Source organism: Polypterus senegalus, chromosome 17 (assembly GCF_016835505.1).
Source record: "Polypterus senegalus isolate Bchr_013 chromosome 17, ASM1683550v1, whole genome shotgun sequence".
In the NCBI taxonomy this organism is placed as follows: domain Eukaryota; kingdom Metazoa; phylum Chordata; class Cladistia; order Polypteriformes; family Polypteridae; genus Polypterus; species Polypterus senegalus.
The window spans coordinates 62,146,223-62,170,928 of record NC_053170.1 but is presented as its reverse complement, the minus strand read 5'-3'; the positions used below and the strand labels follow the sequence as shown (position 1 = coordinate 62,170,928).

The 24,706-nt window shown below is 39.3% G+C and overlaps 1 protein-coding gene across 1 annotated transcript in view; it reads right to left on the bottom strand.

Moving 5' to 3' along the window:
• Positions 1–1,865, bottom strand: part of pcyt2 (phosphate cytidylyltransferase 2, ethanolamine) — a 54,773-nt gene extending 52,908 nt beyond the window's left edge. The window contains exon 1 of the mRNA XM_039739147.1: positions 1,506–1,865. Coding sequence (XP_039595081.1) covers positions 1,506–1,621 — 116 coding nt within the window. The 5' untranslated portion in view covers positions 1,622–1,865. The remainder of the gene's footprint in view (positions 1–1,505) is intronic.
• Positions 1,866–24,706: the final 22,841 nt, after the last annotated feature.

Sequence of the window (24,706 nt, the reverse complement as noted above, 5' to 3'; positions counted from 1 at the left end):
TCATTCCTCAAACTTTTAAAAATGTTTATTAATTAAACATCACAAAACTTGTACAGAATTGACATTAGAGCATTTAATTTCGCACAGAAATGCAGAGGAAGAGGGGAAGCAGGAATTAAAGCATGTTGTGCTTTATTTTTAAAGTGTGTCTAAGACTTAAATCTTAGGTTGATCGTGTGATATCCAAAATACTGAAAAAAAAGGAAAATATGATTAAAATGATATTCGGTCATGAACTGTTTCTTTAACCATCGTCTATGTTATATCCCAATGCAATTCACTACATAGAAAAACAAACAAATTTATAATAAAAGCAATAATAAAACTATATTTCAAATGAAATCATTCCTAGTCTGCTGCACTAAATAAAGAATTCCTCTCTCAAAAATGGTGAAGTGGCTACGATGGTTAACCAGCAAACCATTTCAGCAATAAATCAGTTCAGTGGCCAACTATTTTTTCTTGCAACCTGGTTTTAAATTTCAGTTATACTTATTATTCCCTTTTTACGTTAAATGTTACAGCAAAAAAAAATGTTAATGAATGTGGCATTTCTTGTTTGTCTTTGACAAACTTTTTAACTTTGTTTTCAGGCCAAAAGGGTTTACTATTTAAGGAATTGTAAATTTAAAGTTCATCTTGAATCTATATTTCAAGATTTTCCAGTTTTAAATTCTAGCTGTTAGACACTTCCAGATCACTTACGTGACGTCGGTTCCATAATGACCAAAGTTTTCAGCCTTACCATTTAACCATTTATATCTTTGAATCTGTCTTATTTTCTGTAGATGAAACGCTATGATTAATGACTTAAATTCTTCTTCTGATTTCTTTAAATCATTCAAAGGGTTCTCCACAAAGGTTCTATCTGTCTCCAGTTATGCATATTGACATCTGCAGTGGTGTCATGTCCACTGTATTATAACTACCTTTTGTCATAGTGTGCTCTTTCATGTTTTTAACTCCTTGACCACACTTATCATTTATCCATACTGTGAGGCTCTTAGACTGACAGAGAATCCTCTCCAGCCTGATCACGTTTCATCTCAATTTTACCCTCATCAACAGGAAAGGAATCAGTATACACAGGCTGATCAAATCGACTCTTGCAAATAGCACAGATCTGATTATTCCTGTCAAAACCAACTTAACTTTTAAGAAATTGCTTATGACGCATTATTCAACTTCTTTTTGTATGCACTTTTTATACATATTAAAAACCCCATTTATTTATTTTGCAGAATATTACGTTGTGCCGACCACTTAGAAGAAAATCAATTGCCTTTTCGGTTTCGTACACAATTAACTCGGCTTACATACGTCATTAGCAGACTAGAATGAACTAATTTTGCATCAGTGGCTGTGGTAAAAAAAAAAAATCAATAGTGAATCTTCACATCGAGTATATAATTATACTTTACTTTGCTAAACCCAAAAACGTACGTTATCAATAAACCTTCCTTCCAATCTATCTGAAAGTATAAAGCTAGGCGAAGTGTACTTACCAACCGTCACACCAAACACGGACAACACGTTTCCTTTTCTCGGGGCTACAAAGCCCATGACCCATCTTTCTCCCTTCTTTCTCAGCACTGATAGTGTGGTGACCGTTCTTGATCATTGTGCTTGAAAGCCCAGGTAAATTTGAAAAAAAAGTAAATGTATCAAAATATATTAGAGCAAGCCTAATGTTTAAAATGTATCATAAAGTGGTTGGCAGATAATGCGTCACAGGATAACTAAAGCCTCGCTCCACGAAGCCGGCTTCTTTCCGATTCAATGTCACCGTAGAACGTGACAACCGGCTTACTCTGTGAAGCACAGCGACTGCTGAGTCCTACCGGGGACAACGCCTCCTCAAACAGGATGTGCGTCACTAATATGTTGACGACAGAAGTTAACTTGCGGGCCGACGTGCAGGCCATTGTCACGTGGTGAGGGTCTTTTTTTCCCCACCTAGTTGCCGCCGATAGATATTGTGGGAAGTTTTGTGAGGAATAAAAATATGCATGACTTAGCCTTTCTGACAGTATGCGTTTTTTTTAATCGCAACAAATATATTAGCATTTATGCACATATTATGACACGAAGTCAGCATAATGGGACATATTTTATAAAAGACTAGCTGTTCCCCGCGGCTCCACCCACGTACTAGTTAAACAGGACAAACAAATATCGGTAACTAAGCGGAGGCAAGGAATACTCCAAAACGTGGCGGCAGGTGAACCGAATCAAACGGAGGCTGGCCCATGAGTGAAAAGGGCCCCGCTTGTCTCCCCTCAACCGCTTTCTCGGATTAGCGCTAATAAATCGCTCCTGCAAGCGAACTACGGTATGATGCTTAGTGCGATGAAAGAAGTCGCAAAATCAAGCGGAATATTCAAGCAAACTATAGACAAAAACCCGATTTAAATCCGTTAAGTAGTTCTCTTGTGAAAAGCGGACAGACAGACGTTGGATTGTATATAAAGATGTTACGGAGTAGCTCTCTAATAGTTACTAGATCTTGTAGTTTCATGAGATACTGTAAAGGCTTTGTGTGTGAAATGTTGACTTAGTTGAAAACCCTTCTCACAGTGGTCAGAGCTGCTGCATCACAGCCATAATGTCCTAAGGCTGAATGCCAGGATGAGCTCTGCCTGGCTGGAATGAGCTCGGGTCCATGTTGTTCTTTATCGGAGTGCTCAATGCTGTGTTTCTTCTGAATGGTGAGGTTAACTGACCTGTGAGGATGTGTGCCCTGCCGTAACCTGATGCCTCATCCGGAATTACTTCCTGCTTTGTGCTTGCTGTTGGTGAGGTAACACTTAGGAAATGTAACTCTGACGTGGATTAGGTGGGTTTGATGACTTCATTTTTTTTGTTTGTTTTGCTTTTCTTGCGTGACAAATTTTGTCAAATAAGTACTTTCCATGCTCTGTTTAGCACACTGCCACACTTATTTTTCAACTTATTTATGCCACTTTTCTTGGAGGAGCCATTTTATGTTTTATTTCCACTATTATATCCAAATTGGGTAATTCCATTTCAGATCATCACACTTTTGGACCTTATCGTCACATATTTTAGCAAAACTTGGCATGATTTGGTCATCTGAATAACCCATTGAACTGAAATTGCACTCGTCTTGAATCAATATTAAGGGAGATTTAAGCTAAGAAGGTTTGAATTTATTGGTTATGGGTTATGACTTTGACTGGCTATATTGCCCTAAATATAAGTTGCACAAAAAAGGTTCTTATATCATTTTAAAGCTCTTTTCAAGGTCTATATTTTTTTTGCATACTATGCTATCCCCAAAATGAAAACTTGCCATGTTATTAGGGATTGTAATATTAAAAATTGAATAGCGAAAAAACCTGTATTTTAAAATTGGTCAATATTTCAACCAAAGCTAGCTGTCATGAAGATCTCCAGAAAATTTGATCTTTGATTTTTGAGTTGTTGCTGAGTAATCCATACAATGGTTTCATATCACTAATGGGCCTTTTTCATAGCAGTCATATTGACATTAAATATTATTGCAAGCAATGTTGTAAGTAATGACATGAATTAAGGTTCCAATTAAGCTACACCGAAATTGAACAGAAGCTTCATTGATGTCATTATTCGACACCTGTACTTGCCATACTATTTATGTTAAAATGGCTGCTGTGAAAAGGGCCCATTCCATTCCAGCACTGGAGAGATGAGACTTGAACTTTTTATATCCTCATGGACCATCTCTATCCTGCTCATTCCCATACTGTCTTGATACATTTGTCATGGATCATCAGGATGTGCTCCTAGTAGTTTAACCTGTGACGGCAACAGGACAGACATATGCAGTTTTAAGCAAAGACACACATGCTGTGTTAAAGGTTCTGATGGAGTATAAATTGAGAGTGTAGTCATTGCTTATGTTCTTACATTCCCATCTTATCGTTCAAACAGTACAGCCTGAACATAATTTATTCATGGTTCCACCAAAATTGAATTTTTTGCCTCACTCTAGTGGTGTAAGAGCCTATGTAGTTTCAGCTTAGTTTTTGTGTTATTTTTTTAGGTTTATGAGGAAAGGCTTGATCTATATTTCCTGAAAACATACAATGAAAGAGTGCGTGATCTCAGATATAATTCACTTAATTCAAGGTGCTTTTTAGTAGACCAGTGTCTCTGAAGAAGTCAAAGTATAAACTGAGGAGAAAATCTAAAACTATTCTGATTTTACCATTAATTCTGTTATTCTATTTTGTTTTAGTTACTTTGGCATTATTGTCCTCTTTATTCATTTTTAATTGTAATTTTTATTTTTATTTCAATTAAAATGAAATTTTCACTGCTAGTATTCATGAACCCTAATAACCCTGTACCATTCACTGATCACTTACTGCTGTTCAATAGCATTGTAAGGAATTGTGGTTTTGATGAACAAATGCAGTGTAATTACATAAGTAATGATAGCTCAGCAACAATTCAAAAACCAAAGAACAAAAAAATTTTGTGGAGAAGTTCATGACATTTTAAGCTAGCTTTAATCAAACATTGACCAATTTTAAATATAGGTTTTTTGCTATCCAGTCTTTAATATTATAATCACTAATAACATGGTAATTTTTCATTTTGAGGATAGCATAGTACCGTATATACTAGTGTTTTAAGTTCTCCCATGGATAAGTCAGGGCTTGATTTTACTGTATAATTTCCGGTATCTTATAATGTTGGTCATATAAGTCAAATGTGGAAAACACATGCTATTGGTCCAAGACATTATGATATGCTAACGCTCACATGAGAGAGTAACCATCCCTTATCTGCGATGGAGCATTTGATCAGAAGAAAATATGAAGCTGGTTTTAAATTAAAAGTCATTGAAGTAGCGAAAATTAATTGGTAACTGTGCCGCTGCAACAAAATTCTATGTGTCTGAGAAACTGGTGTGAGATTGGAGGAAGCAAGAAGATGTAAAAAAAAAATGTAAGTGTTGTATTTTTGAACGGGTGTACAGTACAAGTCAGGTCTGATTGTATGAATGATTTTTCAGGTTTCAAGATCCGACTTATATGCAACTATATACTGTATTTAGGCAAAATATAGATCTGGGAAAGCGCTTTAAAATGATATGAGAACCAATCTGTGCAACTTATATAGCCAATCAAAATCATAACTGAACAATAATAACAAGCCTTGTTGGCTTAAATCTCCATTAATATTGATCCAAGACATGTGCAAATGCAGGGCTGCGGGTTACTCATATGACCAAATCAGCATGCCGGTTTCATTAAAATCTGTGACGATGAGGTCCAAAAGTGTTAAGATTTGACATGGAATTACTTAATTGTATGAAGGACGTTCAAAAAGTTTCCTCACTTTTATATTTTCTTTGGAAACGGTGAAGGCTGGAGGAGTAGTAATTGGGCATTAAAAAGTTGGTGCAACATTGGGAAAATTGCATCGCAAACGAAGGTGACTATGTATTTAGGACTCCTTCCAGCCTTGCGCCCTGATGCTACCAGGAATGGATCTGACTCCCAGTAGCCCAAATGGTTGATTAAGCATGCTCAGAATGTGGATATACAGATGAACAATGAACTACTACCAGGTACACACCAATTTTGGCACCTATAAAAATGGGATGCAAAAAATAAATTTGCCGCTAGTATGTGTGAAACGTTGTTGTTACTGCATCAGTGTCAGATGACGTCAGATTTCAGAGAGTGAGAGAATTACACTTTTATAGATGACTAGTAACACTTGGACCTCTGTTCCTGGAAGAATGGTGGTGCATGCACCTCTCCCAAAACACCCAGGTCACCATTTTGACAATGCTGCAATGTCCTTCACTGCCATCTGATGTCACCGCACTTCTTTTCCTGACAGACATGCTACACGCACGATAGACCTGATGCCCATTAATCTGGTGTAGCAAGCCCACACCTCCAAGTCTTCGGTCATGTATGCTACTGCCTGCTATGTAAAGGACCTGAGGCCCAAACTGTGCTATTCCTGTCATTGGGGTGCATGGCTGTTCTTGTCCTGTCAGCCTCTGCATTCTTCTGTGTCATTGCTTGCTGTGAGGCACATGCAGCAAGAATAGGACCCAAAATGCAGTTTCAAGTTTGGACTACACATCTAATTCATGGGTCATGTTGCCGTGAGAAGGACCTTAAGCCATTTTGTATGGCTAAGGTGGCTTGCATGTTCAATTCATTGGTCGAGTTACGCATATCATGGCATAAGCTGTGCATTGAGACCAAGATCAAGGCTCAAAGCCAAGGGGTAGAAGCGTTTTTGAATGACAGACACACAATCCTTAGCATTTTCTATAGAAAGAAAGATAGATTACAGAGATTCCAACTTCTATTTATAACTTGGAACGTTTGAATATTTTTTATTTCTGCAACTATTGGTAATGATTACAATATTTCTCGATTAGTTAGACACATTTCTTGAAATTAAGCTCCATTCCCCAAAACTCTGAACACAATTCCATAAGTGCACACTGAACTCCCCAAACTCAAACTTCCAGGTAAAAACCAAACTGTCTACTCAAATCCATGTAATCTCACATCAAAATCAAACTTTGACTTCTGACATCAAAAAAATACTCTCAAAAACAGATACACTACAACAGAGCCTTGCGCCATGCTGAGATCAATCCAAAACACCACTGTAAAAACTGGTTTCTGCAATGAGTAATGCTACTTATGCCCTCTCAAACTGTACACAATGGGCACTATATAAACAACAAATGCAGATTTTTTTCCGAAAAACGTTTAATGTACAACACAATATGTAAAGAAAATTCTCTGTAACCGCAGCATCCTTTCTCTGTTCAGGTTCAGGCCAATATGTGTGCAATATGAACCCCGGCCAAGCAGCGGGGGAAAAAAAACCCTTGCAGGCCTTGTCCATCCCTGGCAAGCCTCAATTGTGATGTCCAAACAAGCTTCCTCCATGGTGTGGAGGAGGTAAACATGAATATTGGGTTCTTGGTCATACACCTTCCACCTCCAAAAACTTTAGAAAAGGAGAATATGCACGCAGAAAGTTGTTGCAGAATCTGGGGTTGTTGGTGAACTAGTCATGAACCAGTGCAGCCCGGTGGAAACTGCAACGCAACATGGCTGCTCTGGATGTGCTGACTCCCTCTGGTCAAGTTGCTATACAGTTTTTCTTGATTACTTACATACTCTTACCAAACTTATTAGCTAAAAATCCCAAACCATACCGCCATCTACCAAAATACAAACTTATTACATGAAATTATAAACACTTTTCTCCTATTTTGACACAGGATTCAGATTTGTTTCACTTTTTGTGCAAAACTCTACACAGAAATCCCTATATGTATCATTGGCTTCACTGTGTGCTCCAGTGGTGTAGCTCGAGTTTGTGCTGCTCGGGGCGGGGTGGTGCTTCAATTCGCTGCCCTCCAACATAACTGAATATGTTAACCCTATTCAAATAAAATATTAAAATGACGTAGAGAGAAAAATTAAGATACATTTTGCATAGATTTATTCATACTGTATATAGAGAAACAGCAATCATTTTTCACATGTAATTATTTATAAGCATCAACCAGACAAGAACATAGTATAGATGTACTGATAAGCTGTGTTCTGATTATTAGTTTAATGTAATTATGCTGCGAAAACCAAAACCAGTGTAGTGTACAAGTGACAGGTGGGGATGTTTTCTGTGCAGAGCAAGAATGTATTCGGATTGATAATGAAACCAAATTATAAATTGTAAATTAGTTGTTTATCTTCCTAGAAATTATTATCGGTGTAATGTTTGTTTATTTTTGTTATTGCCTTATAAATTTCAACTGCTGTGTCTGATGCCGTCACAGAAGGACAGTCTAATAATGATTTTTGAAGCATTTGTGGATAAAAATCAGAGAATTTAACTTTTTTCATTCATGAGTGATATTTTTCTGAACCCTTCTGCTTACACACGAATTGTACTGAGCCTTTTTGCCAATAATGCCACCCCCAAAAATGTGCCGTCCGAGGCCGAGTGCCCCCTCCGCCTGCCCCTAGCTAAGCCACTGGTGTTCTCGTTTAGAAAGCACTGGCTTCTTCCATCCATTATCCAACCCGCTATATCCTAACACAGGGTCACAGGGGTCTGCTGGAGCCGATCCTAGCCAACACAGGGCGCAAGGCAGGAACAAACCCCGGGCATGGGGCCAGCCCACCGCAGGGCAAACACACACACACTAGGGACAATTTAGGATCGCCAATGCACCTAACCAACGCACTCTGACATGGGGAGAACATGCAAACTCCACGTGGGGCGGACCCAGGAAGCGAACCCGGGTCTATTTACAGCAGGCTTCAATATCATTAACTCAAGTCAACAAAGCTGGAACACATTTAGCACACAATTCCTCAAGTGCAAACACTACAAATCAAAGTTGATCATACACCAGTCATAGCCTTACGTAGATACTGTAGATAAAAAGGCCATGGGTCAGTTCGCCTGTTTTGGAACAATGGATTATCCACCACAGCAAGAGGAAGAGAACATAGACACAGGAGGAGAGGTGGAAGAGGGTGAGGAAGAATTAGACCAAGAACAAGGAGACAAATGGTTTCAAATTAGATTTGTGCCATTCTTGTTGACCTTGTCTTTATGCATGGGATGTCGATGGCAAAAGCTGGTGAAGTAGTGCAACCAAACCCGAGCCATTTCACAGTAGCTTCTGTAATACAAACCTGCAGAGAGGAAAATTGGTAGGTCATTTACAAACTGCTCTCTGCTGTAACCTTGGAGTACTGTACTGTACACTGTTATGTACAACGCCTACATGTACTGTAGCTGTTTGCTCTGTTGGACTGTATGCTGTCTAAAATGCATTGACTTCATATAGTTACTGTATGTTCCTATTGTAAAATGTATGCTTTTACAGTTAGTACCTGCAGTATTATGTTTTCCAGAACTGAGAGATGACCACGTTATGGAGGCAGAAGATGCTAATTTTCTGAAGAGCAAGAGAGGGGCTATGATCAATATGGTTATAGCCAACAATATGATTTGCTTTCGAGAGAATTATACAACAGAGGGTTGTATAATTGTATAATTATATTATATATAATATAATATTATATATTATATTATATTAATTGTATAACAGAGGGACTGATGCAGCCAGCATTTCCACAATTGACGGCATTCTTCGAATGAGCAGGTTGACGATGAAACAGGCCTATCATGTTCCTTTCAAAAGGAAATGCCTGGAATATGTGCAGGCATTATATTTCCATACTGTGTGAAGTATTTGAGTGTAGTTACAGTATGTGTTACAGAACTGTTCAGCACCATTTAGTGTAGAACAAATTGTATTTATGGCCTCTTTTTATGTGTACTCTAGTAATGTGTTTCAGAGTAGTCATTTACGGTAGTGTGTGTCATCTCTTGTAAAGAATCTTGGAAACGGAAGCAATGCACACTCCTCATGTGCTCATCTTCGTTTAATGAGGCAGGCGTCAGCCTCACTGCTAGGAGGAGGTAGGGGGCATAAATTGGCTAATCCCTTAATGGACTGAGGGGCCCATCATCGATCCTCTATTTTAAATGGGGAAGCTAAACTGTAAAGTCTAAGATGACTTTCTTAAAATTCTAAAAAATGAACTTCACTATTTAAGCTACACTAACTATTTTTCATGTATTTACTAATTTGGAAATGTTTCGTCACCTTCTTTTCGTAATCGAAAAGTTAATTTCGGAAAAGATAACTGCCCGGTTGTCACTTTGTTTTAATCAATGAAATCAAATGCTCAAGGGCCATGTTATATACATACAACTTTTGGCTGATCATATTACAGGTAAATGTGTTCTTTTATAGATGTGAAGAGTGTCTTTGCAAAACACCAGCTCTGCAACAGTTTTCTGAGAGAACACAACAGAACTGAATCCGTGCTGTGTACGTCATCGTTGCGTCATAATGTGAAGTATTATTGGTGTAGAGTTTTACTATTTACTGTTACACTGCAAACACGCAGTGTACATATAACTTACACATTGGTTTTATTTGTGTGTGTGCATCAAAATTGGTGACTCTGTATTCAAACTGATTATTTTGCTGGAGCAATGCTATTTCTGCTTTGCCTAAGAAAGATTACATATTTCCATCCCAATTCATTATTTTAATAGAGTACCTGACTTAGCAGAGCATCACCAAGCATATGTAGTAGCGGGGAGATGCTGACTGTTCTTCAAGCTGGAGTACTTTAAAGAGAAATTAAGGTGGCCCCGAAGATGTGACGCGCACATTCAAATAAGGTGGTGCCGCGTGCAAATTGACAGATAACGCGCTCACAATCAGGAAGGGAGGGTGACGGCAAGTAAGAATGTATGGGAAGGGTACGTACCTTGGCAAGACAAAAGGAAAAACACAGATAGGGAACCAAGGTTTGTCTGTCAGTTCACAGACAGAGGAAGTTACCGCTTAAGTGGCGTGCTGAGTGAGGGAAACTTAATATAGGATTTTTTTTCAATTAAATTCTTGTCTTTCACAATTCCTGGTATAAGTACACGAGTGTGAACGTAATCAGACGGCCATCCATTCCAAGAATTAAGATTCTACATACCATTTTATTGTGGTAACAATCACAGAAGAGATGTATTTGTAATCAAACGTGGTGGTGTTAGGTTCAATCGGGTGCTTTATCAGTGGAGAGTAACAAAATAGTAACAAAAAATCAACCCCCGCGTTCATGATTTATATATGGTCCGAGTGTCCATATGTTTTGACAGATATTGCACAGTATTACTTGTTCGAAACAATGTGGCCTGCTTTCAACTGGCGCAGTGACTTGTAACGAAAAATGCAATGTTTAAAAGTATGCCATAATTGATTAAAGAAGTCTAATGTTTATGAGGCACTCATCTTTACAATTCTTGCTTTCATTCCAAGCCTAAAAATGCAAGCTAATGTCAATAAATACTATTTATTATAAAATGCTTCAGACTAATAGGGCTATAGCAAGGCCTGTAATATTTCCTTGATATCTTGAATATGGAGAATCTGAGAGAAATCAAACTCCATTCTCTTTTTGAAATGCCACATCAGTACTTTTTACAAATCTCACAAGGAGTGCAGCTCATCGCCACATAGATCAGGAGGTTGTTGCTGACTATGATTGCTTATTTTTACACACATGACTGCAGGCTGGTACAATACCGTAAGTGAGAAATGTGAAATAAAGTAAGTGGGCTGGGATCCATTTCCTTAACAGAATATAGGAGAGATGTAAGATACTCCACCTGTGGAAATCACAAAATGGCAATTTGATATTTTAGACTGGATAAGGATATGAAATAACATTTAATAAAGTATTGAATAAAGCCTGATGATTGTAACAGAATGTAGTATAAGACAAAGGTGCTCATCATCACCTTTTTTGTATGCTGCTCAGACCTTCTAGCTACCAAAATAAGAAGGGATAAGAAGATGATAACCGGGCAGCAAAGACCACAAACTAAGTTCCTTATTTATGTGGATAATTTGACAGTCCAAATATTAAGTAGAATGGGGATCAAGTAAACGGTATGGCATAAAAAGGCATTCAATGAAGCCTCTGGATCTAAAGTGAACACTGAAAATGTGATTATAAGTATAGCATGGGGCAAGTGGGAAATAAAGGGAAAGGAAGGAGCCAAATGCTCTAGGAATTTTACATACAGTAGTACAAGAGAAGATTTTCATTAAGCCGGTGGTCAATGTTAGACACTACACAACTCTTTTCTGTTCTTATTACTAATACGATATATTATAATAATAAAGCATTTTATTAGTAATATGAAGACGGCAGCAGGTTGCCTCAGTGGTCATTGTTGCTGCCTCACAGCTTTGGAGACCTGGGTCTGGATGTTGTCCCAGAGATTTCATGTTCTCGCTGTGTCGGCTTATGTTTTCCTTTGGATACTCTGATTTTCTCCGCATATCCCAAAAATGTGCAGGTTAGGTTAATTGCTTATCCTAAATTAGCCAGGGGCAAGCAAGTGTGTGAGTGTGGCCTGCGATGGGTGGGCTGGTGCTCTGCCTAGGCTTGGCTCCAGCCATGGGCACAGTGCTGCAGAAGAACTGGTGCTGGTTAGAAGTATATACAGTATAACCAGTAATCCTTTACAAATAATTACTTTTTATCAGTAGCCAATTGTTTTAGCCATGCCAAACTAACAAGTGGAATAATTATTCAGAAATTCTGAAAAACAAAAGTTCTTTTAGTGGGTGGAATCCCTATAAAGAGTAAAGTGAATCCTGCTCGCTCAAAAGGCTTAAATTTCACTTTTGACAAATCCGCCTGAAATATGAGTTGTCTTTGACAAGGATTTAACCTTCAGTTATTACATTATGTACTTTGTAAAACCTGCTTTTCCAGAAAAATTAAGGCAATTGAAAAAGGCGAAGGATCCTGAAAAACTGGTCATTTTTTTCATCTCAAGCTCTGTAATGCTTCGTTGTTGGGCTTTTCAAACCATTCATTATTATACTACAGCTAATCCAAAAAAAAAATGCAGGGAGGATCAAAATTGGAAGTAAGAAGTGTGGCCATACACCTCGAGTACTTACATCACTTCATTAGGCTGAAGACACAATTTTAAGATTCTCCTTCTCCTATCTGAAGTGACCTCCTCGTACCTTACCATATATGTCACTGCCTATACCCCGCGGCATACATCACAATCTTCAGATGCAGACGTCAAGAAAATTCCAAAGATTAATACAACTCGGGTATGAGGCAGAGGCTTTAGCTATAGGGCACCCACAACTCTAGGATGTTCTACCTACCAATGTTAACAGTCTCAGCAAGTATGAAGACATACAGTATTAATTTATCACATATGAGTGGTAGAGCAGCTCTTGTGGCTGTCCATATTGCTTTTTAATTAATTCTAGTAACTGTTTCTTTGGCCTTTAATGCGTCTTTCTTATGTTCTTCCTCTTCTCCTCATCAGTGGTATCACATGGAGTGGGTGTGTTGTCATGAATGACTCATCTAGTGTAAATCAATAAGCAATAATGTTTTTAAGTAATCGATTTTGAATTGGATAAGCTAAGTACCATTTCTTACTATGTGATATACTCTCAGACCTGAAACATCAAAAAACAGGGCACTTGAGTCATATAATGTCACTTAGCTTGTGACTTCTTAGAGCAAAGTACTGGGTCCAAGTACAAATTTCCAAGACAATTGTTCTATTGCCACACCTTTTCCATCCTCAGTAAATTGTATGTCATATTCTCAAAAGCTGAAGGTGACTTAAAAGTAACAATAGAAAGGACAGTAAACAAAAGGTAACTTTTATGATTATTATGGAATGTTTATGTTGATCATTGTTTATGCAGTCGCTGCAGAGCTTACCTCCTCTCATTCTCTCCACATGGAAATCCCCCCGTATGCTACTTATTTATGTGTGTGTGTGTGTCTGTGTGTGTGTGAGTGAGTGAGTGAGTGAGTGAGTGTGATATTGTTAAGTCCCAAATTGATTGAGTGTGGAAGTATAAGGAAGTGCTGCATCTCACCCCTGAATGCTGCTAGGAGATGCAGCATCTCTCCATTAACCCTGATTTGGAATTAGAAGTCACAGAAAATGACGTGCACAGACGTTTTGGTTGGCAGGGGCTCAGGAGGGCAGAAGGGGAACTTTACAGGACAGGTTTGTGTTACACTTTAATCTTGGACACCAGTTAGTGCCTACTTGTACTTCAGTGTTTTTAATTTTAATTTAGAAATTTGTGTGTAACATCAGGGCAATAATATAATATATATATATATATATATATATATATATATATATATATATATATATATATATATATAATACCCACAAATTTGGACAATTATGTCAGATTATCAGAACAGATATTCCGCACATATACTTTCCATCAAGAATTCAGATCGTAGCACATCAAACCAAAGATTTCTTTTCCCTTCATAAAGTGTGCCTGATATTTAGGAAGCCACTAGAACTGATCATCTGGCATCATATTTATTGTGTATTAGACTCTTGGCATGGAATTATTACAAAATGATTCTGAAGTATAATGTAAACTGATTTTTATATGGGGCGGCATGGTGGCGCAGTGGGTAGCGCTGCTGCCTCTCAGTTAGGAGACCCATGTTTGCTTCCCGGGTCCTTCTGTGTGGAGTTTGCATGTTCATCACGTGTCTGAATGGGTTTGCTCTGGATACTCCGGTTTCCTCCCACAGTCCAAAGACATGCAGGTTAGGTGCGTTGGCGATTCTAAATTGTCCCTTGTGTGTGTGCACCCTGCCCAGGGTTTGTTTCCTGCCTTGCGCCCTGTGTTGGCTGGGATTGGCTCCAGCAGACCCCCGTGACCCTGTAGTTAGGATATAGTGGGTTAGATAATGGATGGATGGATGGATTTTTATATGTGTTAAGATCTCTAAGTAACAAAAGCAACTGAAAATAATAATTGGTTTAAGTGTTGTCAGCTTTTGGTTTTTATAGCAAAATCATTTTAGTTCCGACTCCTACCTACCTGGAAGAATGGGTGAACACAAAGAAGGCAGGACCAAATATAAAATAATGACATATTCTCTCATTCAAAGAAGACCCTTAATATAGACAGACTAGACCTTAAGCCCATTACGATAACGGGCGCTATAACAGTAGTGCATAAACATTGGTAAGAACAGTCTATATTAAATGGCAAGGGACCTTGACCTCATTCTGTTTGTTGTCTTAATTTGTTTTTGTCAAAAATATTTTTGCAAGAAGCCAAAAGTAAAATAATAATCAAAATAAAATAGAAATGTATATGACAATCCAGTAAGTATAATTAATATTGCCTTAGTGTAAAACTTTGTAACAATCTGTAATACACAATATCTGAAGAAGATATTTAGGAAAAAATTTCTATTTTTTTACCTCATGAAATGTTTCTATAAAATTTCATTATAGACAACATTTCTTGTAAATATTCTGTCTGAGTTTGGCAACAGTTTGCCTTGTTCAGGACCATCTACAACCTTGACAACAACAGCTGTAAAACTTCTAACTCTTGATAATGCAACATATAACTGACCGTGGCTGAATGCTGGTTCTGGCAAGTAAATGCCAACTTTTTGTGAGGTTTGCTCTTCTGTGTCTTTCTCTTTTAGCATTTTTCTGACGCTCATTTTCTTTTTCTTCAATTGATCTGTTTGCTCGTATTTTTGTTTGTCTTTCAGCCTTTCTTTTGTTGATGTTTACTTGCTGAGCTGACCGTTCTTCCAGGAGATGTTGCTTATATAGGATTTGATTGTCTGTGTCTTTTGTCCTACTTGACATGTCCTTTTTTTTTGGGTGGCATGTTGTTAGTAGATACGTCCGTAATATTTTCTCCTACAGTAATACTGGCTTGTATGTGGCTGTAATATGCATCACTGTATTGTGTGTCTTTAATTTTCTCTTGCAGTAATACTGGTTTGTATTTCCGTAAAATGCCTGTCATTTTCTCTGACAGTAATACTGGCTTTGATGTCCGTAATATGACTTTAATTTTCTGTCACAACAGTGGGCAATCAGCAGAGTGTCCCCAGCAACGGATGTTATGTGTGCGGTTAGAGGATAGATAGATACTTTATTAATCCCAAGGGGAAATTCACATACTCCAGCAGCAGCTTATACAAAACAAATAAAAAGCCCCCAATTCATTGTCTAATACCACCATGTACATCAGCTAGAGTTCAGTGTTATTTGGTAGTTTTTTTAATATATACACATTATTTGCTTATTATACTGTGTGACATAGCTTTGTTGTATTACATTGTTATTGTGTTTACTGTTTATTCAATAAGACTGTTAAACATATTCAGTTTACCATGACGGAAAGATTTTTGCTAGGTGACATGGGAGGGCACGACAATCACTACTCTCGGAAGTCATGTCTTTAAAGATTCTACAGTCGTGTCAAGAATAAATCATTTCACTAGTGCCATGACCTTGACTGAACAGACCACTGCTTACTTGTCTCTGGTGAGCTGTTCTCCTCAAAGAATGACGCGCACAATACCAAAGTGTCACATACTGTATGTAAAGTGTGTTATGTAATGAGCACAATCTGGCAGTGATTCTACCATTAGCAGATTTTTTAAATGTATTTGAACAAATCTTTATCCTAATATGTGATAGTTGTGTATTTAGTGAGTGGTATAATCTGTTCTTGCATTTTGCTTTGTAGTTTGTACTACTAGGGGGCTTTGCCCCCTGCTCGCTTCGCTTGCCAACTCCCGGGCCTGCGCTATGCTCTTTGTGGTTCTGCCGCTCACAGATGGGGATGTGGATGTACAATTTAAATTGATTTTTATTTTCATGGGAATTGTTACATATGCATAATAGAACTAACTATTTTACATTACAGCGAGTAATTAACCATATTAAAAAATATTAAAATATAATAATTTGAATGTAAATTAAGTTTCATGTTGCGTTACGAGTTATTCGTTGAGTAATACAATTTCATTCTGTTTGGCTTTGCAGTTAACATGCAAATACTTTTTAATCTTACACTTTTAGTGTAAAACTTCAGTAAAAACTATTTTTTGAATTACATTTTCATCAATATCATATTGAGTTTTGATTCTGTGTATGCAATGCAGTGTATAACTGCCAGTGATTGAATTTCATTTTTTTCTCTCTATTAAATAAAATGACTTTTTCAAGTGTTTGGCTCTGTAATTTATTAATTGTCTTTGCAAAAGCTATTCTAACAGGAAACTGTAAACGTTTTAATACAAATGCCATATCAAGATCTCCTTTGGTGTCTAATGTTATCTGCTGAAGATGTACTACATTACCTTTCTTGGATACATCCTTCTTTCTACAGTAATTCGTACGGTGGAAGACCAGACGGTGTTAGCGGTTGTAGATATTCTTTGGAATATTGTAAGTTGATGTTTTCATGCTCCACACGATCACCATTAACTGTTTCAGGATAGTCTATTGATACGCATTTAACCAATTTGCTGTGTAACCGATCAACATTTTTGGCGTTTATTCATTTGACTTCATCGTTTCTCGGTGCTAGAATTGCCCGTGTACTTATTTTTTTTGTTGATAACCGTTCGTGATGAAATTCTTCAAAAAGATTTGGACATAATAGGTCTTCTTTAATTGGGAACTTAAAGTGAGGAAAACATTAAAATTTATATGCTGCGAGAGCAGGAACTGTGTCTGTCAAAAGCATTCACATGAATGAAAGGTGAGAGTACTGTGTGCATGGTTGAATATGGTTGAGAGGAGGGCGTGACTTGAAAAATCTCATGGCCAAAGTCTCGTCTCGCGGGACTTGAAAAAATCTTTTCAAAAAAGTCTAGTCTCGTCGCAGGGTTTTCTTGTATAATAGAGAGATTATATTGTATTTATGATGTCAAAATGATAGATTGGACATCTAGCTGTGTGAAGAGGATTATTTGTTTTCTGTTTTATGTATTGTATTTACCCCATTTATTGACACCTACTGCGTGAACAACTTACCTGTAAAGGAGTCTCTCTCTCTTTCTGTGAATTGCCTTTCTGACGATTTCTTCCTTATTTTTTTTCCATATAAGGTTTTTTCTGGGAGTTTTTTTTATTGTCTTTGAAAATCATGGCAGAGGGTCTGTCAAATACAGGGCCTGTTAAAGCCCATTAAGGCGTTCTTTGTGTGATTTTGGACCATACAAGAATTAAATTGTTATTGTTTTCTTGTCATAAATTTCTTATCACTCACTCTACAATGAGGCCATTTTCTTTTAGTTCAAATGGTCTTTCCATAAGGAGGATGTAGCGATTTTCAGGACCTGTTTCCATGCCCTGGTTGAAGGTGCATGGTTGTTGCTGCAGCACAACAATAAAGATAACAAAGGAAGCTGTAAAACAACATGCAGAGATATATTTTACTTTAATTAAAATTTATACATATCACATTGCCTTGAGTTTCTGGCACACCTTTTTTAGACTTAGCCTTCTAATTCATACTTTACGGTTCAGTATTTGGTTTCTAGTGCCTAACAAAAAATGTAATTCTAATTGTCCATCTGCAGGTGACCCCATACAATCATTATGTTAATCCAGAGAACACTTAACAAGGTCAGTCAAGGCATTGTCCAACATAACACCAACAAAACAGTTGACATTTTGGTCTGCAGGTTTCAGTCAAATGATAGGCAGGTGCTCTTCTTATTTATCAGCTCCTGCACATCATCATCTTCTGCCTTTCAGTGTAAGCCGCAAGAACAACCTGAAAAGAGGACCTCACACAATCTCACAAAAACTTGTTTGCCTACATTTTAAACATGAGAAGTAGTTGTCAAAGGTCCTTTGTACGACATCTTCTTTAAAAAGAATGCATAAAAATTACACTTTCCACCATTATGGTATTTTTGATTCTCCAATCTTCTTCACCTGTACCTGCAGAACATTAAACCCTTTATGACTGTGGGTGGAAGGCAGTACTTCTTCCCACACTCATGGAAAACTTGATTGCACCGAGATTGAGCAGACAGTCAGAAAATGGTGTACGTGAAAATCTGCTATTGATAAATCTCCCATAGTGAGGATTGGCTGAAAACCGTAACAAACAAAATTAAAAGCTGGTGTTATATTCAATGTGAATATGCACGGCTTGTCCGGAAAGATTACAACTACTGAACTTTTCACAACATGGCATCATACAAAGCAACACGGCCAGCACACCAATATTTATCATATATTGTTGTAGAGTTAATAGAGCTAATTATAATAGACTGTTGATTTTTCTTATGGGACAGTAAGTAGTAGCCCACCTGGCTTTAACAGGACATGTAGCTTATCCTCATTTTTTTTCTCTTTTTGCCTTTTTTCTGCTTTGCTTGTTTATTTATCTTAGATTTTTGATTATTTCATACATTACTTTATTCTAGATAAAGCAGTCATTATGCAGTAAAATGACCACCTCAATAAACATGCTATTCTTGATAAATTTCAGTTGGGTTTCAGAAAAAATCACAGTACAGAAACTGCACTCATTAGAGTACTAAATGACTTGCGGGTTAATGCAGACAGTGGCCATTTATCTGTTCTCATCCTCTTTTATCTGAGTGCTGCATTTCACACCATTGATCACAACATTCTTAGAAATCGCCTTAGTCAATGGGTGGGCCTCTTTGGCAGTGTCTTAAATTGATTGAATCCTACCTGGCAGGTAGAAAATTCTTTGTTAGTTGTGGTAATTACAACTCAAAGCCACATTATATCTGATATGGTGTTCCACAAGGCTCTATCCTGCATCCGCCCTTCTTTTTGATCTACATGCTTCCATTAGGTCAGATTATCTCGGGGCATAACGTGAGCTACCACAGCTATGCTGATGACCCCGACTCTGCTGTTTGACTAACACAATGTCTTACTTGTGTTTCTAAATGGATGAATAGTAACTTTCTCAAGCTAAATAAAGAGAAAACAGAAATTTTAGTGATTGGCAATAACAGATATAATGAGGTTATTAGAAATAAACTTGATGCATTAGGATTAAAAGTCAAGACGGAGGTAAAGAATTTAGGGGTAACTGTTGACTCTGACCTGAATTTTAAATCGCATATTCATCAGACCACTAGGACAGAATTTTTTCACTTAAGAAACATAGCAAAAGTTAGACCTCTTATATCATTGAAAGATGCTGAGAAATGAATTTGTGCTTTTCAGTCGACTAGATTACTGTAACGCACTCCTCTCAGGACTATCCAAAAGAGACATAAATCGTTTGCAACGAGTGCAGAATGCAGCTGCTAGAATCCTAACTAGGAAAAGAAAATCCAAGCACATCTCTCCAGTTTTGATGTCCCTACACTGATTTGATGTCCCTACATAGGGCAGCAGTAGCTCAGTCGGTAGAGCGGGTGGTCCAGCAATCGGAGGGTCGCAGGTTCGATCCTGGCTCCCGGCATGAGAATGCAGCTGTTGTGTCCTTGGGCAAGACACTTAACCTACCTTGCCTGCTGGTGGTGGTCGGAAGGATTGGTGGCGCCAGTGTTCGGCACCCTCACTTCTGTCAGTGTGCCCCAGGGCAGCTGTGGCTACATAGTAGCTTATCATCAAATATATGAAAAATATATGAATGTGTGTGTGAATGGGTGAATGACTGTTGTGTTGTAAAGCGCCTAGGGGGGTTCTTGAACTCTAGTTAGGCGCTATATCAAATACAGGCCATTTACCATTTTACACTGGTTACCTGTGTCATTCAGAATTGACTTTAAAATACTGCTTAAGGTTTACAAAGCCTTAAATAATCTCGCTCCATCTTATATATCAGAATGTCTGACACCTCATATTCCAAATCGTAACCTTAGATCCTCAAATGACTGTCTGCTCAGAATTCCAAGAGCTAAACTTAAAAGAAGTGGTGAGGCGGCCTTCTGTTGTTATGCATCTAAAATCTGGAATAGCCTGCCAATAGGAATTCGCCAGGCTAATACAGTGGAGCACTCTAAAAAAACTGCTAAAAAATACATTACTTTAACATGGCCTTCTCATAACTTCATTTTAATTTAATCCTGAAACTCTTTATATTCAATTTATTATCATAACTATTTATAGCGGTTCTAAAATCCATACTAACCCCTACTCTCTCTTCTTTTTCTTTTCATGGTTTTCTGTGGTGGTGACCTGTGCCACCATCACCTAATCAAAGCACTGTGATGTCCTACATTGATGGATTAAAAGCCGGAAGTCCACATGACCATCATCATCAAGTCCTTCCATGAAAACAATAATACAAAGAGGACTGTTTTCATTTATGTTAGGTAGAATGCCCAGAGGGGGCTGGGCGGTCTCATGGTCTGGAACCCCTTGTCACACATGTGCGAGTAGGAGGCAGCTAAAGGGCTCGAGTAATTGTAATAAAACATCCCACCAGGGGGCGGCGGAGTGCGCTGACTGTCTTTCTCAGTTCCCTACAGACCTTTCCCGGGAAATCCTACAAGGTTCCAGCGCCTCTGAAGACGTTACTTCCGAAGCTGGCCCCTTTGATGATGGCACTTCCAAAGCCGGCCCCTTTGATGGCGTCACTTCCTAAGCCGGCCCCTTTGATGACGTCACTTCTGGTTCTGGCCCCTTTGATGACATCAGTTCCTCTCAAGACCTTTAAAGTCTCCATCTTAGGCTACTATAGCCAGTTCTGTTTTGGACTCTGTGATATGCACATTGTTTGTTTGATAAAGAAAACCTTTTTGCAGCTGGGAAGAACAATATACGGGTGGCTGCCCCAAACCTTTATAATGTCTTGGACTCGTTTTTATGACAGTGGTGTATTCAGCAGGATGAAGTCCCCGAAGAAACCGGGACTTGGATATGTAATTAACCAGGTAGGAAAGTACCGGGGCCGAGTTTCTGGGAAGGGGAGTGCGTTTTGGGGTCAGGAAGGACTCAGTACAGGCTTCGCTCCTCAAATACAATCCCGGGTTTATAACTTACCAAATGGAGAATATGAAGGGGACATACAGGCGTAGGCTGGTTTCTGGGAATGAAACAAAAAAGCACTTATGTTCTCTCGGAAGAGAGAACTGAGCCGCCAATTGGGATTGAGGTCCCAGATAAATATGGGCTATCCCCAGTCCAGCAGGTAAAAATAATAAAAAACTGGACTCTTGATCCAGAGAGATCAGTCCTGGAGCAGGCTATGGCCCTCTGGGAGCAGGTGGCTGTGTGGCTAAGGCCATTTGAATTAACTACGTGCCAAACAGTTCAACAGGTAGCCTGTCTCCTCTTTTTAAAAGGCCTCCCTAAAAACTTTGCCCAGTCGGACTGGGGTGAATTCCATTCTATGGAAGATCTTATAAAGCTCTTGAAAACACCTGAGCCAGTCTCAAAATCTGGGAGAGCAGAACGGCCCTCTAGTGGATTTCCTAGAGATCACGTCCTACTGAATAAGTCTCTTACACATACATCGGAGCCTGTTTCTGAGTTCCCGGGCCCCCGGGCGTGCAACCTACCTGGGAGAGAGGCGGGATGTAGGTGGAAGGGGGGAGATAGTTTGTGTACTCTTGCCAACCCCCTCTGTGTTCAAATACAGGATTTGTAGTCATTAATGGCTATAAACTCCTTGCCCTGTTTGATTCCAGCAGCAACGTTTCCATTGTTGATTGCCGATATGTTTTACTGCGACAGAGGATTAAAATAAAGACCAGTATTAAATGTATTCACGGAGACATCCCGATGTACAACACCGCCTAGTGTTTCGTGAGTCTGGGAGGATCGCTAAAAAAACATCCCATGGCGATCCACCCTAATCCTCCCTTCTCAGTGATTCTAGGACGGGACTGGTCAGAAAATAAATGCGGTAAACTATTGACTACTCCTGATAAAAACTTAGGCCTCGTTGTAGATGGGGATAACTCGTCTCCAGCTGTCTCCACGCCGTGTACACAGCCGGCGGAGAGAGATACGGAAGCCCACGAGGAGGACGGGGAGATTCCTGGTCCGTCGCAGGCGAATACGTCATCCACCCGCGCCTCGACAATCCGGGAGGAATCCCCTCCCCTTGAGGTCAGACCGGACCCTCTCTCCAACATTTACTTTCAGTTCAAACAAACACCAGCTTCTTTTAAAAGGGAGCAGTGGAACGATGACTCCCTAAAATTTGAAAAAAATGCAGCAGTCCTTGTCAACGGCCAACGCACACACCAGCCCATGCCACAAGGACCTCACTTTGTAATAGAAAATCATCTATTATATCGGGTCGCAAAACATGGGGCGGAGGTTTGGAAACTGTTGTTAATTCCACGAATTTACGAGCGGCATGTTTGTGAATTAGCTCACGCCCACCTCCTTGGAGGCCATTTAGGCTCCGAAAAAACTTTAGAGTGGATTAAGCTGAGATTTTATTGGCTGGGAATTAACGAGGAGGTTCGCCATTTTTGTATTTCTTGTCCAGAATGTCAATTGCGGCAAATTCCTAGAAAGGGCCGTGCTCCTCTCGTTCCCCTTCCCTTAATTGATGTCGCCTTTGAACGAATCGGGGTCGATATTGTAGGACCCTTGGAACCCTCAGCCCGAGGACATAAATATATATCAGTACTCGTGGATTATGTGACCCGATATCCAGAAGCTGTTCCCTTGCGCTCAGCTACATCTAAAGCAATCGCACGGGAACTAGTAGGAGTATTTGCGCGTGTTGGTATTCCTAAAGAAGTCCTAACGGACCAAGGAACACCTTTTACCTCGGAGACGTTCAGGGAAACGGCCAAGTTACTGAAAATAAAGCACTTAAAGACCACGGTGTATCATCCTCAAACCGACGGTCTAGTGGAGAGGTTTAATCAGACTATCAAGCAGATGCTTGGCAGGGTGGTCAGCGGGGACGGGAGGAATTAGGATCAACTCCTCCCCCTCGTTCTCTTTGCCTATCGGGAAGTCCCACAAGCCTCTATGGGGTTCTCTCCTTTTGAATTATTATATGGACAACAACCCCGAGGTATATTGGATATTTTGAAAGAAGGTTGGGAAGGAGAGGCTCTTCCCTCTACAAATATTTTGGAATATATCGCACAGTTACGCGATAGATTTGAGAAAAATAGACCTATTTTAACAAGTCATACGGAAGAGGCACAAGCAGCACAGGCCCGTTATTACAATCGTGGCACGACACTCTGAGAATTCCAGCCAGGGAATCATGTCATGGTATTAATTCCCACCTCTCATTCTAAATTACTCGCCCATTGGCAAGGCCCTTATGAAATTAAGGAGAGAAAAGGATTGGTTGACTATTTGGTGAAACAACCCAATCGCAGACCAACTGAGCGGGTTTACCATGTGAACTTGCTGAAGCCGTGGAAGGAGAGGGAACCAGATCCCTCCTCCGCTCAGCCCCGCTTATTCTTTGCTCACATAGACACCCTTAATTTCGTTGAGGAATTAACCTATAGACAAAGACAGGAGCTAGAATCGGCTATCCTGTCCATCTCAGAGGTGGTAAGTGAAAAACCCAAAAGGACCTCTCTGAACCAGGGGTTATAGTCCGAGAGCGCCACTATAAACTTCCTGAGGCAAAGAAAGCATAAGTGGAGCTGGAAATCAAGCGGATGCTGGAACTAGGAGTGACTGAGGAAAGTTATAATCCCTGGTCCAGCCCAATTGTCTTGGTTAGTAAGCCTGACGGCAGTTGGAGGTTTTGCAATAACTTCCGTCGGCTTAACCAGGTCTCCCTTTTTGATGCTTATCCCATGCCTCACGAGGATGACCTCCTCGAGAGCCTTGGACAAGCTGAATTTTTGACCACACTTGACATGACAAAAGGGTACTGGCAGATTCCTTTAACGGTCTCCGCGAAGGTCAAGACCGCATTCAACACTTCTAGCGGACACTGGCAGTATCGTGTTCTTCCATTCAGGTTACACGGGGTGCCTGCGACTTTCCAGCGTCTGGTGGACAAAGTACTCCAATCCCATAATGCATATAGTGCTGCCTATCTGGATGACGTAGTCATCTATTCCAGCACATGGAAGTAACACGTACAGCAGGTCACTGCGGTATTGTGGACGCTAGGAGAAGCCGGGCTTCATATTAATCCCAAAAAATGTTTCTTTGGATTGAAAGAAGTTAAATATTTGGGCTACCTGGTGGGTCAGGGTACTGTGAAACCAGTGTTCAAAAATAGATGCCATTGTTAAATGCTCCCGTCCGAAAACCAAGAGGCAGGTTCAAGCCTTTCTCAGGTTAGCCGGGTACTACTACCAGTTTATACCTTGGT